Raw genomic sequence first — 15,759 nt, forward strand, 5'->3', positions numbered from 1 at the left:
GGCAGCCCCCTCCTCACTTTATGATGGGTATTATTAGGATCACCGAGGGGAAATTTGCTTTACAGCCAGGAGTGAAAAACCACACAGACCATTCCACCAAGTCCAGGGGGAAACAGATGGATAGAATCACTACAGTGTATGGTGAATGATTGGTGATTGGTTGGTGAATGATTGGTGGATTGATTGGTGAGTGATTGGTGGATTGGTGAATGATTGGTGAGTGATTGGTGGATGATTGGTGGATGATTGGTGAGTGATTGGTGAATGATTTGTGAGTGATTGGTGAATGATTGGTGACTGTTCAGACATGTTGTGGCAGTTGGGGCAAAAGCTTTTCTTGGTCTGCTTGTGTCTATGGTGGAAGCATGTGGGCATGAGGGAACCTACTGCCACCTTTTGGAATTTTCAAAGTTGTTTTCTTTCACCACCACACTTTGCTGTCCACCACCTGCCACCGCTATAAAAGTATGAATCCAACAGAGGCAGCGCGTTTGCTCTGTGGCCTCATTCCACCAGTGAATGAACATACAGAACCCCACGGGAACCTGTGCATGAACAGTATTATTCACTCTCCACATGCCTCCCTCATGTGTTAGGCTTTAGAAAAAGCTGCCGTCGTCCTCCAGATTTATTCATTATCAATCCCAAATGAAATAGGAGTCTTGAGAAGATCCAATAAAACCAAAGCCATTATGCTGCACCCTAAATATTCCTCTCGATGGCATCACGTTGGCCTCATTTGTCCTTTAATTTGTAGAGAAATGTTCTTTATCATCATCCCATGAATACAACACAAACTGTAAAACCATGGCTGTGGCCATGAAGGCAGCATAAAGGACCTCTACTGATATTTGATGGGTTGTGGAGGAGAATAAAGCAAGGGGAAGAGAGAAAGTGCTGAAAACATCTGCATTCATCTAAAAAGCCCTCAGCAGATTTTGGTGACAACTAATCTAACAGCAAGTCTAACATCCTCGGTCTTTCATGGGAAAACTGAATAATTAAAAACAGAAATCCGATGTTTTTACATTATCAGAACACACTGTTAACGTACTGTTGGCTGCTGAACCACGAAACGATCTCATCACTTGCAAAATAAGACCTCAAACAAGATGTCTATAATAAGAAAATGGATTGTTTCATTTTGGTGGAAATGTGTCGACTATTGCCAGCATCTGAACTTCCCATCAGTTCTTACTTATTCATTCTCTTTGTCATTAAATACATTCCTTTCTCTGCAGTGTATGCACATTTTCCTCCCTGTGTGTCAGAGCAGGTCAAGAACTTATGCTTATTTAAACAATCTGCAGATTCCTCTGCTTTGAATTCCTCATCTCATCTGTCCACCCTCATACCTGCTACCTATTATCGCTGCAGTAGTGGGCTGCTGGAAACCAGATGTTTGATGTAGGAATCCCCTTCACCATAACCGAGCTCTGGAGCTCACCGCAGGTAATGTTTAAGGTGGAAGACAAATGTGTGTTTCTAGTGACCACACAGGCAGGAGCCGAGCCAGCCAAGTGCCCTGCTCCATGGGACCATCAACTTCTAAGGCTGCTCTCAAATCCAAATCTATTAAAATAGCAGCAGTGGTAGGTCATCTGTTGCTGTTAGGTGGGGGGTCGACCACGCTGACGACCAGATGAAAGATAAAAGACGTTGGATAACAATGGAAGTAAAAAGAAAATCTCATGAAATGGTTAAAAGTGTTTCTTTGGGAGGTTTCCACCAAATTCCACCAAATTCCACCTTCAAAAGCTTTGGAAGAGCTCTGGAGCCCTGAGATCCTGGGGCCAGCTGTCCTTGGATTGGGAGCAGGTGTCTAATTGGTGTTAGTGACCCTCATTAATGCAACTGCTAATTGTGGCATGTTTATTAGTGCAACCTCCTTCTTAACACTGAGGAACATCTGCGACTATAGCACAATTCTGATGCGAAGGAAAAACATTGAGCGTTGGTCTTAATCAGGTGACCGAGAGCGTCCAAGTGTTGTGATACACACCAGGACTCCGTGTGTGGGTGTGTGTTTGTCTACTGCGGCTGGTGTGTGTCTTTTGTCAGAATGCTAGCAGGCTCTGTTAATATGGACCATGCATGGGGGCCAGCAGCTCTCTCTCTGTCTCTCTCTCTGTCTTTGTCTGTCTCTCTGTGTGTAACTCTCTGTCTCTGTCCCTCTGTCTGTCCCTCTCTCTGTCTTTGCCTAGCCCTCTCTCTGCCTCTGTCTGTCCCTTTCTCTCTCCTTCTCTGTCTGTTCCTCTCACTGTCTGTCCCTCTCTCTATTCCGCTCACTGTCTCTTCTCTTCTCTCGTCTTTCTCTCTGTTTGTCTCTGAATGGCAGGAATGTAGAATGTTGTAATTAATGTGTACTTGCTAACAGGGTATAAAGAAGACTGACATATGTGTGAAGTCCTCTGCTCTCTCTCTCTCTCTCTCTCTCTCTCTCTCTCTCTCTCTCTCTCTCTCTCTCTCTCTCTCTATATATATATATATATATATATATATATATATATACACACACACACACACACACACACACACACACACACACGTATATATCTATATATTAAACGCTCAGAGACAGAAGGGAAACTTAGTTGGCCTTCCCTTCAGATGTGTTTTCTGAAGTTATGGGAAAGCTTGGCTGAAATGGAAGAATGCAGATTATATTTTTATCTAAGATTTTTCTCATGTTTGTTTTGTGATTCAGGAGAATAACAGGCTCAACTTTCACATTAGTCTGTAAATGATAAAAGTTTCTGCCACATTTGGCCAGTTAAGGTGCTGCATGAGGTCAGACGTGACTTTGTGTTCTTGGATTTCACTTATTCGTTGCCTGTCTGTCATATACACCAGGACTAACCTCCACAGCCTTTAGGTCCCCTGAACCCCCTACTTCTCTCTTTGCCCCCTCTGCTAGGCCACTGAGTTTATTCCCACCTCATCCAGTCAAGCTGATGGACAGGGACATTTGGGCTCCTTGGCTCCTAATCAAGGCCAGAGCTGGAGCTGGGAGACAATGCTCCATTCAGTAAAAAGCTCCATTCCACAGTGAAGAGTTGGGAATTATTTGATCCTCTGCTGCTCACATGGCCCCAAATAACACACAGAAGTGTGTGTTTGTGTGTGTGTGTGTGTGTGTGTGGAGGGGGGGCAGAAGAGGCTGACAGCAACAGCGCTCCCTGCCCAGTGCTCATCAAAAAGGCTAAAAGATGGAAAAAGTGAAAATATTTCAACTGTGAACTGATTTAGTTACCAAGCTGAAGAAGGAGGACAGTGTCCTCTGTCCACATCAGTGTAGTTGTCTTGTTTTCAGTTATGTGTTGATTCTTGTTCCACGTGGGGCTCAAACTGCTCTAAAATGCATAACGTGGACCTGAGCAATGCATGTGTGGTGCCTTTAATGTGCAGCCTTCAGTGGACACGCTGGTGCCAAGGTGATGAGGACGTGTTGGACAGGTTTGGTCCCTGGAGGCAAAGACTCCATCTTGACTATGGTAGCTCGTGGTTGTCCCGTCTGACAGGTCAGAGTCGGCACAACCAATAAAAATGTAATTTGTGGTTTCAGTGGTCTGTCCTCAGAGCACCAATAGTGAAGTTAATCAGTAGGACATGGTTCATCAGGGAGTCAATGTTTATTTAGTATTAGTTATTATCATTATTAGCACCGATGTCTTCTTATGGATACGGACAACCACAGAATTCCCATTAATCATCAGAATAAAGCTCCTTCATGGAATTAGCAATATTCTGATGATTAATGGGAATTCTGTGGCTGTCCTTATCCATAAGAAGACATCGGTGCTAATAATAAGGATGTTTGAGCTTGTTAGACAGCACACACAGAGAACGGGTGGCAACCCACCAAAGCAGCTGCTCCTAAAATAAAGAAGAGAAATGATGATGAGGATTGTTGAAAGTAGCTGCAGAGCACTTAAATGTAAGCCCTCATTACATTTACAGCCCATTGATTCTATATAGCAAGTTCATTCACGAACATTATCCTGTAAAACACATTTTAATAGCAGCCATTCTTTGAAAATGGCTTTTTATATATATAAAAAAAACCTGCCCCCCACAGCTTGATTTCATTTCCACAATCTCTAGAATCTCTAGGAAAATCCCAGCCTGTCATGTGACACAGTAAAACATCCTGACATGTTGCAGCCCCAGATGTTAGAGCAGTTACTCAGGGACCCTGGCGGAGCCGCTGGTGAGAAAGAGAGAGAACTGCTCTCTCATCAGAGCTTACACACACACACACACACACACACACACGCGCGCACACACACACACCACACACACACCACACACATACATGCAGAGGAGAAAAAGGGAGAGCAGAAATTAAAATGGTTTCACATTCTATTGCTTCCAGAAGGTCGATCTGATACCCACACCAATAATTTTCCACAGGCCTTGACGATGTCACACATTTGATCCTTTTCCCTCTCTGACTTGTGAATATGTGAATTAGATGGAGAAGTTGGTGGAGTTCTCATTCCAGCCTATATACTCCCCCAAAACTCCCACCCTCCACAGGTCCTCTTCTTCACAGAACCAGCCAAGACTTTTCTGGCTCTAATTTTATTTTGAAAATGTTGCAAGTTTCAACAGAATAATATTCCCTCACTGAAAGATGTAAATCAGCAATAATTGTCACATAGGAAAGAGAATTTTTCTTTCAGCTGCTGACCCTCCTCTCCATCAGAGGAATATGATGGGTGACCCATGGGTGTGTGTGCTTGTGTGTATGGGGGGGTATGGGGTGTGTGTGATTGATGATGTTTCAGCTGTTCATGCCCAGGTCGGCTGGTTGATCCAGTCCTGCTCTCATTGAGCATTTGTGGCACCACTGTTGGGTTCTCCGGAGGCCTAAATGGTTGAGAGCGGCCCACTGTAGTTGCTCTATTGGTCCGGAGAGTCAACAGAGAGAACACAAAGTATTTTCTGTGTAATCTCTAATCCAATAATGTGATCTTAACCCTTGTGGGCAGGCAGAATGGTGCTGGAGAGATGTAATTTGCAGGGCTTCCCAGTTCTTCCTCTAGTTTTCCAAAACGTCTGTCAGACCCGAGAGAAGTGAAGGAAACATACTCACGTTGAGCTTTTTAATGAAAGACCTGGCTGAGTTTCCCCACTTTTTTTTGAGTGGACACACAATGAAGAGGTTCTACTGCAGCGCTCAGAGGGAGCTGCGTTATTCTGTAAATCCTGCTGGATGCAGGAGGCGAGGGTGGGAGGACCATGTGATGCTGTCCCCTTTGGAAATTAAAGATGACAGTCTGTCCGCTCACAAACACGCTGTGTGTGTAAAGTGCCTCTTGTTTCTGTCAGCTAACCTGGGCCAGAACATTGCTGGCTGCTGAGGTCACAGCCAGCGTACCTCTGGGTTTGCTGCTCTTTTGTTCTGCCAGCTGCAGCTGAGTAACCACAATCTCCAAATTGCTTTTCTCCTCAGGGACAGTCAGAGCCTTAATATGTGTAGAAGGATCTGTGTCAGGCCTTTCACACGCTACCTGTGGAAGGAGGAAAGATTCCGTGCAACCTCCAGCAGAATTTCAACCCTCAGATCAGACTGGTGGGAGTTCCAGTTTCCATCACTCATCTGATTGGATCCCAGACTGAAACCAAGTTGGGTTGGTCAGTTCCAAAAGAATAATTCAGTTTCAAACACTGCAAACATCAACAGAGCTTAGGGAAATTTAGAGTTTTGATGTGATGTTGGAAGTCATGAAATGAGGGAGTGAAGACGTTACGTTCTCATCCTTGAATCCAGCAACGCCAAGAACACAAACCAGATATTTCCTCATCTTTCCTTCTTCATAGCTTCACATTAACTGCTGGTGGTTTAAAACCAGGAAGCTGCTTCCTGGTCAGAAAGAACCTGACCAGGACTCAAAGTAAGCAGCTCTTCCTCCTCCATGGCTCCTACAGGTGCACCAGTGAGAGCATCCAGGCCAGGAAGCCATTTCATTTATTTGAGTACCTTCAAGGAGGAAACTGGACAAAAAGGCTCATCTTAGAAAAAGGCACAGAACACTGGACTTCCTTTCAATTTCAAATAATTTATTGACCTTGTGGCACTACAGGGTAGTGTGTAAAGAACACACCCTGGTGGACCACCTCTTCATCACCCATCATCACAACAAAAAGCATTAAAATAACAGCCGAGTCACAACTTTTCTGAGACCCAACTGGCGTTTTTCCAGTTATTCACTGACAATAAATATTTGGAGAGGGTGGGCTTTGTAATTTCTATCAATACTTCTTACATAAGGAGAAAACAAGAATAAAACAGAAAACAAGGACCGATGGAAGAAACAAACCCAGCAGAAAGGACGAGTGTTGAGCCACACTGACAACAGGCAGCAGTAAAAGCAGCAACTTTTCTTTCTTTTTTCTTTTTTTACCTCTTGCCCATTAAAGAGGGAATTCATACCAGATTAAAACTGGGCAATTTTTCACCAGAGATGTAAACCACCTCTGGAATTCCAGCTTTACACCAAATCAAAGTCAAATCCGGATCAGGAAACAGTGGAATGTCAAGAGGTTTATGCCTTTATAAATACCTTCTTAACCAATTTCTGCTTTGTTTTCAACTGAATGTGCTGGAGCCGATGACGGGACAGAGGAGGACGGAGGCGCTGATGCTGACGTTGAATTTCTTTTCTTTTTTAATTAAAATGAGAAACTTGGCTCACATCAGAAGAGCAGAAGCAACTAAAGAGAACCAAACTAAGAAGTGTGAAATAATGAAGTTGTCGCCTGTTTGTCGGTCGGAAGGAATCAAACCTCGATGTGGCTCCAACCTCTGAGGATTGTTGCTGAACTACATCCTGTGAGAGCGATCCTGCTCATTAAACAGACACAGTCATCTCAACTAATGGACATTCTCCCATTGTGGTGGTTAAATCTATTCTACTCTACAAAATGAGGACAACGGAAGCAGATGGACACCAGTCTAGAAGACTACCAACTGAAGCAACTAGTGTAGCGAGACAGTCTGTGTTCTCTGGCCTCTCATGTAGGAGACGCTGTGGTGCCAGGTGAAGCAGCCAGGTCCTCTAGTCCACATATATTAATGTCCTTTAATCCTCAGCTGCTGCTGTGGGGGTTCTGGTGTGAAGGCTGGATGCAGAATTGTGAGCATGTGTGTTTGCAGGGCTCCTGGTTTGTTTAACTTTAAATTGGACAAAAATCCCCTTAAACTGTACGTTACCATGGCCACAGTAGAACATCAGACTGACCTCATTGGAACCAAGCACAGATACCTGCAGAATGAGAGAGATGCTCCCTGGAAGGGAACCTTTTTGGATACTGTTCTCTGCTTCTTAGCACTGGAATCACGGTCAAGCTTCTGGTATCACTAGAAGGGACACTTTGTGGATTCTTCTCTACGTCATGTCTGTGTGGAGATGCTGCTGATGTTACCGTGGCGATGTCTGCGTCTCTGACTGTGTATCTGTGCAGGATTGGAACAGCTTCTAGCTGCACTTGCAAGACTTGACCTTCATGTTGGAAAGCTGCTCTATTTTCGGTGTCTTGCCAATGTAGTAGAGAATGGTGAGGGGTTCCAGGTCCTGGGACACACAGCACGGTGATGCTGACGCTTCGGGGTTGATAGTGTTGTACAAACCCAACACCTGTAGATGGGGCACAACACGAAGGACATGATGTGAAGTCCAGCACCCCACAGACAGCTAATCTAATTTTCGATGCCACCCCTGACTCAGTACCTTGGAATGCTGGGTGTCGGCGCTCCACAGATAGGGACAAGCCCCAGCACAGAAGTTAGCCTCATAGCCCTTGGGCTCATGAATCCACCTCCAGCCCAGGTCCTTCTTAAAGTCGATGTAGAGTGACCGCAAGCAGCAGTTGTCCTGAACATTTCTAAAGAAAGCCAATAAGATCAATTCATTTTTTTTCATTCTTCTAGGGATGAAAAGACTTTTTATTATCAACGAATGACAGAACATGACATTTGTTCACAGAAGGGAAAGCTGACCAAACCATTTTTTCTCAAATCTCAAAGCAAGAAAGCTCATCTACATAGTGAAACATCTGCTGAGACGTGAGTGCCCATCACTGCACTGACAGACTGGGGGAACGCACTGAACCTCCTGTTCGGGGACCACGGCCACACAGATGTTGAGCAGGTGGATTTGGAAATTGTGCTGATGGTGTTTTAAATGAGGTGTAATATAGAGCGGGGAGTAAGATAAGGCCCATAAAGAAATAAGACAGTTTCAGAGAGGGTGAGTTACGTCTACTCAGAGTGGGTACCTTGAGCAGTAGGCAGCATCCAGCGCTCGCTTGGATCGGTAGTTCTTGTGCTGGAACTGAGACTCTAATCTGTAGGAAGGCAACAGCATCAGGAGCAGGTATGGACCTCGAGTCTTGTGTCGTTGCTTTTTAAACATCTTTAGGTCGCTGCCATGGATGAAGCTGTCGTCGATGCCTGAAGACATTTAGAAACAGCAATAACTTCAGGATCATTTCATTGATAATTAAGGTCAATTTCTGGCAAAGATCTGGCAAAGAATGATTAGCTTTGGAAGTCCAGCCTGTCCCCTTAAACGCTGAGACCTTGAGTTGGCTTGTTCTGATCAAATCACCTGCAAACCGTGCCTCCAGTTCCTCACTCTTGTTAGGAATAATGTAGTTGTTTGATGGAATAAGTGTACAACATGGACAGTGCAGGCTGAGCTTGAATCCACTGTTTCTGCCTGTGGAGAAGCAAAGACAAAGATCAAGCAGAAAGAAAGGAAGGTAGGAATGATGAGAATGCCAACAGATGCTCGGACCTCTGTGATTCAGCCATTCACTCACGGCCTCGGTCACATCAAAGGTCAGCCACTCGCCCTCCGTTTGTGTCCGGACCACCCTGCTGTCGATGTACCGCTGCGTTGGGGAGGTAAAATCTTTGTGTCCTAAAATCTGTGGAGCAAAACAGATCAATGGCACGACCTTTTAATGTTGCTCGAGGGAGAATCTAGGTCTTAGGAACCTGTAACCTTTTACTAAGAACCTCTGCAACCAGCAGCGAAACTTTGTTCTGACACACACCTGGTTGGCATCGGATGATGCTCATGTTTCACTGCTCACAGCTTCTCGGAGGCAGTTTAAGACTCATCGAGGGTTCAAAAGCTTTATTAAAGAGTAGAAACTGGCTTCACTTTGTAGACCTGTGAGACCAAAGAGCAGCAGCTTCCAGACAACTTTACCTGCTCAGCTCTGAGCTGCTTTTGCTGCTCTGGTTATGTTGGGGATGACTTCATTATCTACTCATACACAGGTGTATCACGGCAAAACTAACAGCATCACCTCTGCAAACATTCTCGTTCTTTTCTACGTCTCTTTGAGGAGCGTTTGAATCTCGTGTGCTCCGTCTTTCTTTGGTCGGCCTTATGTGATGAAGGGTTGTAGCTGCTGGCCGTTCAGACAGAGGTGTCGCTTGATGGTCAAAGCCAAACTGGTGTGTGTGTGTGTTTGTGTGTGCCTCCAGGAGACTGGGAGGACAACTCGCGTGTCCAAACAGAGTGTCCTGGGTGGTTTTGCAAAGTGAAATCAGATTGGCAGTGAGGAGGATGGAAATAACAAATGTGTTTCCATAGGTTCCATAGAACCCCACCACCAAACTAACTGTGGAAAAACAATCAGTATGACAGAGTAGAAGCTTACAGAGGCAACGTTTGGGCAGATGTCATGAAGTGAAATGAAATCCAGGACCATAAGAGGCCTTGTCACTGCTTCTGCTTACATAAATATCAAAGGCAGCTAAATATGGCGTGACTGTTCTCAAACTTGGCAGCTTTGTTTGCCCGCTGTCATCTCATCATGCATTACATTTTGGTTTGTAATGTTGTAAAGTTAGAAGACCTTTGAAACGGAGCCTTAAGTTTTCACATCATTTCAAAACAAAAGCCTGGAAAACTGAGAGCAGGTTGGGGGCGGGGGGGCACCCAAATAATGACTCCGGGCCTCAGCGGAACAAAACATCAATTAGTTTAAAGAAACAACATGAGGAAGTTATTATAAAGTGACCCAAGTCTAAACACAAGGAAAGGCCTGTGGCCATTAAGATTAACTGAGATGCTGATGTGGTGCTGAGAGGATTAAGAACACAAGGAGAAGCTGCAGAGGATGAAGTCAGAGAAGCATCAAACACATGGAGACAAACAGGAAGAACCAGGGGAATAGCAGAGAGTAAGCACTGAACCCTCTTTGTCTCTGCCATCCATCCTCCTCACAGCACGCTGGTGTTTAGGCCTGCTGTCAACTCCTGGTCAGGATGGAAACACAGCCTGGGAACCGGCTCTTTAAACTCTTCCAATCAGGTCCTAATGTGATCCCCTTTAATATTAACACATCCATGTGGAGATCCCTGTCAGAGGGTTTATGTGCCCTGACTGTATTTACTTAGGCTTTCATCATATCGCTCTTATTGCATTGCCAAGTTGTAAAACAAGCAGAAAAGGATGAGAAGCATTTAATGGCTCATGCACCACCCAACAATCACAGCAGGGATCCGACACAACAGAGTCGTCATGTGATGCCCTCTTACCTGATAGAGCTCGATGCGTTGCTCAGACACTCTGGCTGCAGGGTTCTGGAGACGGAAAATTCTCAGCTCTGCCTTGACCAGGTTGGAGGCATTCTTCTCCATAGAGGACACATCAAACATGAGTCTCCGGAAGTAAGGATTGGACTGTGTGTGGGAGATGATGTCTGAAAGAGAAGGAGAGAGACGGAGGCTTCATGAGCAGAGAGAAGACAGAGAGACACATACTCACAAGTTGTCTCCTCACCCCAGCCAGAGTAGAAAGAAGGTGAGAGCAGCAGGTACCTGTTGTCAGTCACACACGTGCTCCATCCCCATCACAGCTGCTCTCCATCAGCTGCTTTCTGCTAAACCCACCTCACTTTAAAGTGTAACCCTGGATCAAAGCGGGCTCCCGGGTCAGCCACTGTGCAGGCGTTAATGCTTTCAACCAGACTTAGCACAACATTAGCACCTTCTGCTGGCTCTCACACAGCAGTGAGGACAGTGGCAGCCATGGAATATGGCTTCCCTGTCCGCTCCTTCACAAATCAAACTCCATGCAGAGGTTCACAGATGCCAGCGCGTCAGTAGAAATGCTCTTCACCTGCAATGACCAAGCCGCTCACAGCTACGGCTACACATCCAGACACCATAAAGGCTTTCACATACCTCTCACTAGTTGTAGCAAATAAGGTTGGCAAAGAACAGTCAGCCTGGAGGAACTGACACTGACTTTGACTGTTGAATCGGGCACAAACAATCCCATTCAATATACAGATACACTGTCCAAAATAGTTGGATTACAGACAAATAAGGTTGATTTTGTGTTGAAATCTGGGTCTCACGGCCATGAATCAACAGCCATGGACGCCAGAGGTAGGACAGGTCCACTCATAAAGGTCCTCCTCAGTATTGCTGTGTGTGTAAAGGATGAGGAGCCCTTGACTGATGGCTGCAATACAAACCAGCAACCTGGGATTTAAAAATACTGCAGCTTGTTCAGAGGGGTTAAGCAAACATTAAAACATGCATGCAGGAAGCCCCACCGACACTAGTGGACACTTGACTCGAACATTCAGTTCCACGTTTGATCAGAACCTTCCATGACTGGAAACACAGAACGAGGGAACATTGTGCAGGAGAGAGAACCCTTCACCAAAGACCTGAGCCTTGCATCTCTAAATCTTCCTCACACCAACTTCAGCTGCTGGGTTTGCAGGACAGACCTTCATCAGTTCAGTAAACGCTACAGTCTAAATCACTCTGTCATTTCCTGCATCGCTACAACATGAGAGTTCTACTGTGGTTGTGAGGAGCTCCAACGCTGTGCTGGTGGCCTCCTCCATGTCTGCTTCCACAGCCGAGCATGTTGGAGCACCGTGATGTCATAACTCCTATAGGGTTGGACCCCCTTGGCGTTTGACCATCTGTATTATTCAGTGTCCAAATTCAGAACTCATCTTAGTCAAAATATGAACTCGGTTTAATTTGTTGCTGCCCCAGAAGACGTTCAACTTCTGACTATTTACCCTGAAACTCTCTGGATACCGACAACTACATGTGAAATACTTGTAGAGTTTCTCTACTTCTGCCGCCGCCAACAGGCCTGAATTTCTGCTCCTTCTTTATGTTCTTTTTGTTGGAAGAGTGGGATATAAAATAAAATAAGTTTAGCGGAGCGGGTGTCCCAGCATCACTGAGTGATTGAGGACGTTAAAGAGGTGAGAAAAACTGGGGGAAGGTCAAATATTCCTCAGTCATCTTCAGAAGCAGCGGTGAAAATTTACCAGGTGTTGAAACGCTGCTGCAGCTGCTGCTGTTGATCAGTGGCTCACATGAACCTGTGAGATCAGCCAAAACCAACGCTATACGTCTCAACTCCGACCCCTTTTTCAACACAAAAAGTCCCACTTCCGGACTTAGAGGAGGAGCTGAAGGTGAAGTGTTTACAGAGTGTTGGGGAAGCTCATGAAAGAGCCTCTTGTGGAGCTCAAACACTGGCTGCATTGAGATGAGGCCACGCTAACAGCGAACGGCACAGTTCACAATGAGACCCAGTACTCGGGTTGTGTTCATCCCGGCCGGTACCCACATTTTCAGACCGAGATGGCACCTCTCTGATTGGAGGTATTGATGGCCAGACTGGGGCTAGCTGTAAAACTCCCCCTCCCTGACTGTGAGGCTACAGGGAACATGTCACCTTTCATTAATCCTTCCTTCTTGGAAAGATGGTCTACAAACATCCATCGGTACCTATTGTGGTATTTTCCCAGTGAGCTCATATTAGCAGAGGAGTGGATGAAGACAATCAACAGATTTTACACATCAGGCTCGAGTATGATCGACATTCATGTTACTGTAAAGTCTTTAGTCCTGTGGCTTTATGGGACAATAAAAAGGGAGCTTTGGCTTCTTTCAGCTCTTAATACACTCTGAAGTAAGTATTCCAGTCATTGGGTTATAGATTTGAGCCATGAGTGATGGTCCCAACAGTCTCCCGAACTCCCCGGTTGCACACTTGTGGATTTGCTGGTTGCAGGCTGCAGCTGACTGGACTCGCCGGTCTGTGCTTGCTGAGCCTTCTGTTTCTGGAGCAGGACATAATGATCCAGCTGTGGCTGGCCTCACATTTACAGGGCGGCTTTACACACTCGCAGGGACTTGGAAGTCGTAACATGAGTGGATCATTAGTGACTTGGCTAGAGAACAAACTACTGCCCCACCAGAGGAGGAAACCATCTGAGCTTCAACTGGTTCTATTGGGATCAGATATTGAGCAATGATGCCGCCTTGGTTCTGCTATTCAGCCTGTTTTCCTCATTCTGGACATGAAAGGGCTTCAACCAGGTTGATTTTTCCCTCGTTTATGAGCAGAACAGGTGGCAGCCGCATGATTCCGTCCGTGCATGAGCTCAACTCCAACACATTCAGATTGTGGGAATACATAAATGAAAACAACTGCTTCGACTGTTGCAGTTTCAGCTGGGAATGCTTTTGCAGATGTACTGGCATGAGCACGTACACATGTACAAATGAGTTTCCACAGCACTTGTAGTTGCTCTGGCACCACCACCACCATCATCATCATCAACATCATCATCATCATCATCATATGTTTTATTACATTCTATTACATGTTCTATTATTATTATTATTAGTTTAATTAATTTTCTTCAAACTTGACCAGTAATCACAAGCTTCCAGGAGGTGGTTTAAATAACAGTAAAACTCCTGAACCAGCATCAAGAATTCAAACCTTTAACCAACAAAATAAACAGGTCTGTTTTTCAGACATGTTTTTCAAGGATTTCAAGGTCAGGATTTGGAGCTGCTGATGTGTTTATGAGCTCCCTTATGTCTCCTCCTGTTGTCACCATAGAGAAGCTTTACTTTAATGGAAGCTACAATCTATCCATCCGGGGGGGGGCGTCTGTGTTTGTTCCTCTGAAGGAGCTGAATGTGGTCTAACCACAGTGAGGATAGATCCCCAATGATGAAGTTGCTACAACTGTTTACTCCCCCACATTAATTTTTACCATTTGAGAATGGAAAGAGGGGATAGATCCTGGTGCAGCACTGAAATGCTGCCACTGACTGAAGGGGAAAGTATTTGACCTACTTTGGGAATTCCTTGTTTCTAAAACTGAGGAGGCACAAAAGAAGAACACACAAAAAAGGTAAATGTGCACTAATAATAATAATAATAATAGAGAGAATAAATTATATTATTCTTGAAATTTAAGATTCAGTTGGATTCAGCTATTTATATCCATCTATTATCGTCAAGATTGTCTCCAGGGACTTTATAGTAACAGTATTAACAACTGGCTCCTCTTTCTTGGCCCCTGCTGAGATGTTCTGGAAGCCCAGGATGCTCTGATAGGAGCCTTCCGTTGTGTCCCTAGTCCTGAATCTTCCTCTTTGGTCAGGCCTCTCAGGACACCAGCAGATGGCCTGATTCCCAAACCGTCAGTGATCAAGGAAACGCCCTAGGGTCAGTGTTTTGTCCGCGGCCCAGGTCAGACCCCTGGTTGACAGCAGGACTCCATGTCTTGGGTCCATCTGTATGGTGACTCTTGAAGCTTTGACTCTGGCTTCTGCAGCTGTTTTAGCTGATTACTGCATTGCTATAATAATTGAGAGATTAAATGGAGTATAGAGAGATTAAAGCAAGGATATTATATCGATCTTTTTCCACAGTCATCTTTTGCCAGCTGTTGTATGTGGTCAATAACCCTCTTTTGTAGATGTTGCCAGGTCTCGTTACAGTGGTTCAAAAGTGGTTGAGTTACTGATGAGTTTGGTGAATTTGGCTCTCATCTCCCTTCTGCTGCAGGTAGGATGGTGGTTCTTTCTGGAGAGGTTAGCTCCTACCTAACATCCTGGATTGAGTTGTTCTGCTAGAAATGTAACACGTCCTTGCGTTTAGTTGCAGTTGTTCTGCTTCTGTGTTGTGGCTGTTAATGTGGCAGTGAGACAACCCACAACCTGACTGGTATCTCCTCAATCATCCAGCTCGCAGTAAAGCTGAGATTGAGCAGAGATTCTATTGGACTGTAGAAAGACGCTGTAGTTGTTCAACCATGAAGGTTTTTAAACCAGAGGTGATCTGGAGGCAAGTGGATGAGCTGGTGTGTGTGTGGTCATGCCAGTGTGTTCTGTGATGATTAAATCACATTAAATCAAACTGTGATTCCAGAATCTCTAGAACGTTGTAGAGAAATTACTTTGAATATACCACAAGGGGGAAAAGTCCAGCTCTGTCAAACAGCTGGTGCCTCCCAGTTGTTTTGATTTGACCAGGAGGAGCTCAACATTTGATACATAGAGGCGTAGATTTCTATACAATCGGGGGTTTAACCACGAAATACTCACAGCAGGGCTGAAAACAGGTTACCTAATTCAGTTGTTAGAGTTGTGTTTCTCTTTAAACCTCTGGAATATTCATGAAAATGATGAGGATGAGGAGGGTGAGATGACCATCCCAGAAGATCTGACCTTCATCTGTCCCAACACCTCAAAGGTATTAACAAGCTGAACAGATCCAGCTGGAGAAGCAACAGAAAGGGTCCTGGTCTTTTTCTCATTACAAAGCCCCCAACTGGACGTGCACGTCTCAGTTCCGTGACTTGGGCTTAACTGCGACTTTGATCCGTGAATCATCACCAGAACCACCAGCAGAGCCGTTCCAGAGGTGTCAGTGAGCTGCTCATCTT

The 15,759-nt window shown here is 45.1% G+C and overlaps 1 protein-coding gene across 1 annotated transcript in view; it reads right to left on the bottom strand.

The window, feature by feature from the left end:
• Window positions 1–6,045: 6,045 nt before the first annotated feature.
• tgfb2 (transforming growth factor, beta 2) overlaps window positions 6,046–15,759 on the bottom strand; it is a 19,309-nt gene continuing 9,595 nt past the window's right edge. The window contains exons 2-7 of the mRNA XM_029839037.1: window positions 10,565–10,728; window positions 8,805–8,937; window positions 8,616–8,726; window positions 8,284–8,458; window positions 7,737–7,890; window positions 6,046–7,643 (exon numbers count right to left, since the gene is read on the bottom strand). Of these exons, the coding sequence (XP_029694897.1) occupies window positions 7,485–7,643; window positions 7,737–7,890; window positions 8,284–8,458; window positions 8,616–8,726; window positions 8,805–8,937; window positions 10,565–10,728 (896 nt within the window). The 3' untranslated portion in view covers window positions 6,046–7,484. The remainder of the gene's footprint in view (window positions 7,644–7,736; window positions 7,891–8,283; window positions 8,459–8,615; window positions 8,727–8,804; window positions 8,938–10,564; window positions 10,729–15,759) is intronic.

The sequence above is a fragment of the Takifugu rubripes genome, chromosome 7 (assembly GCF_901000725.2).
Source record: "Takifugu rubripes chromosome 7, fTakRub1.2, whole genome shotgun sequence".
Taxonomy (NCBI): domain Eukaryota; kingdom Metazoa; phylum Chordata; class Actinopteri; order Tetraodontiformes; family Tetraodontidae; genus Takifugu; species Takifugu rubripes.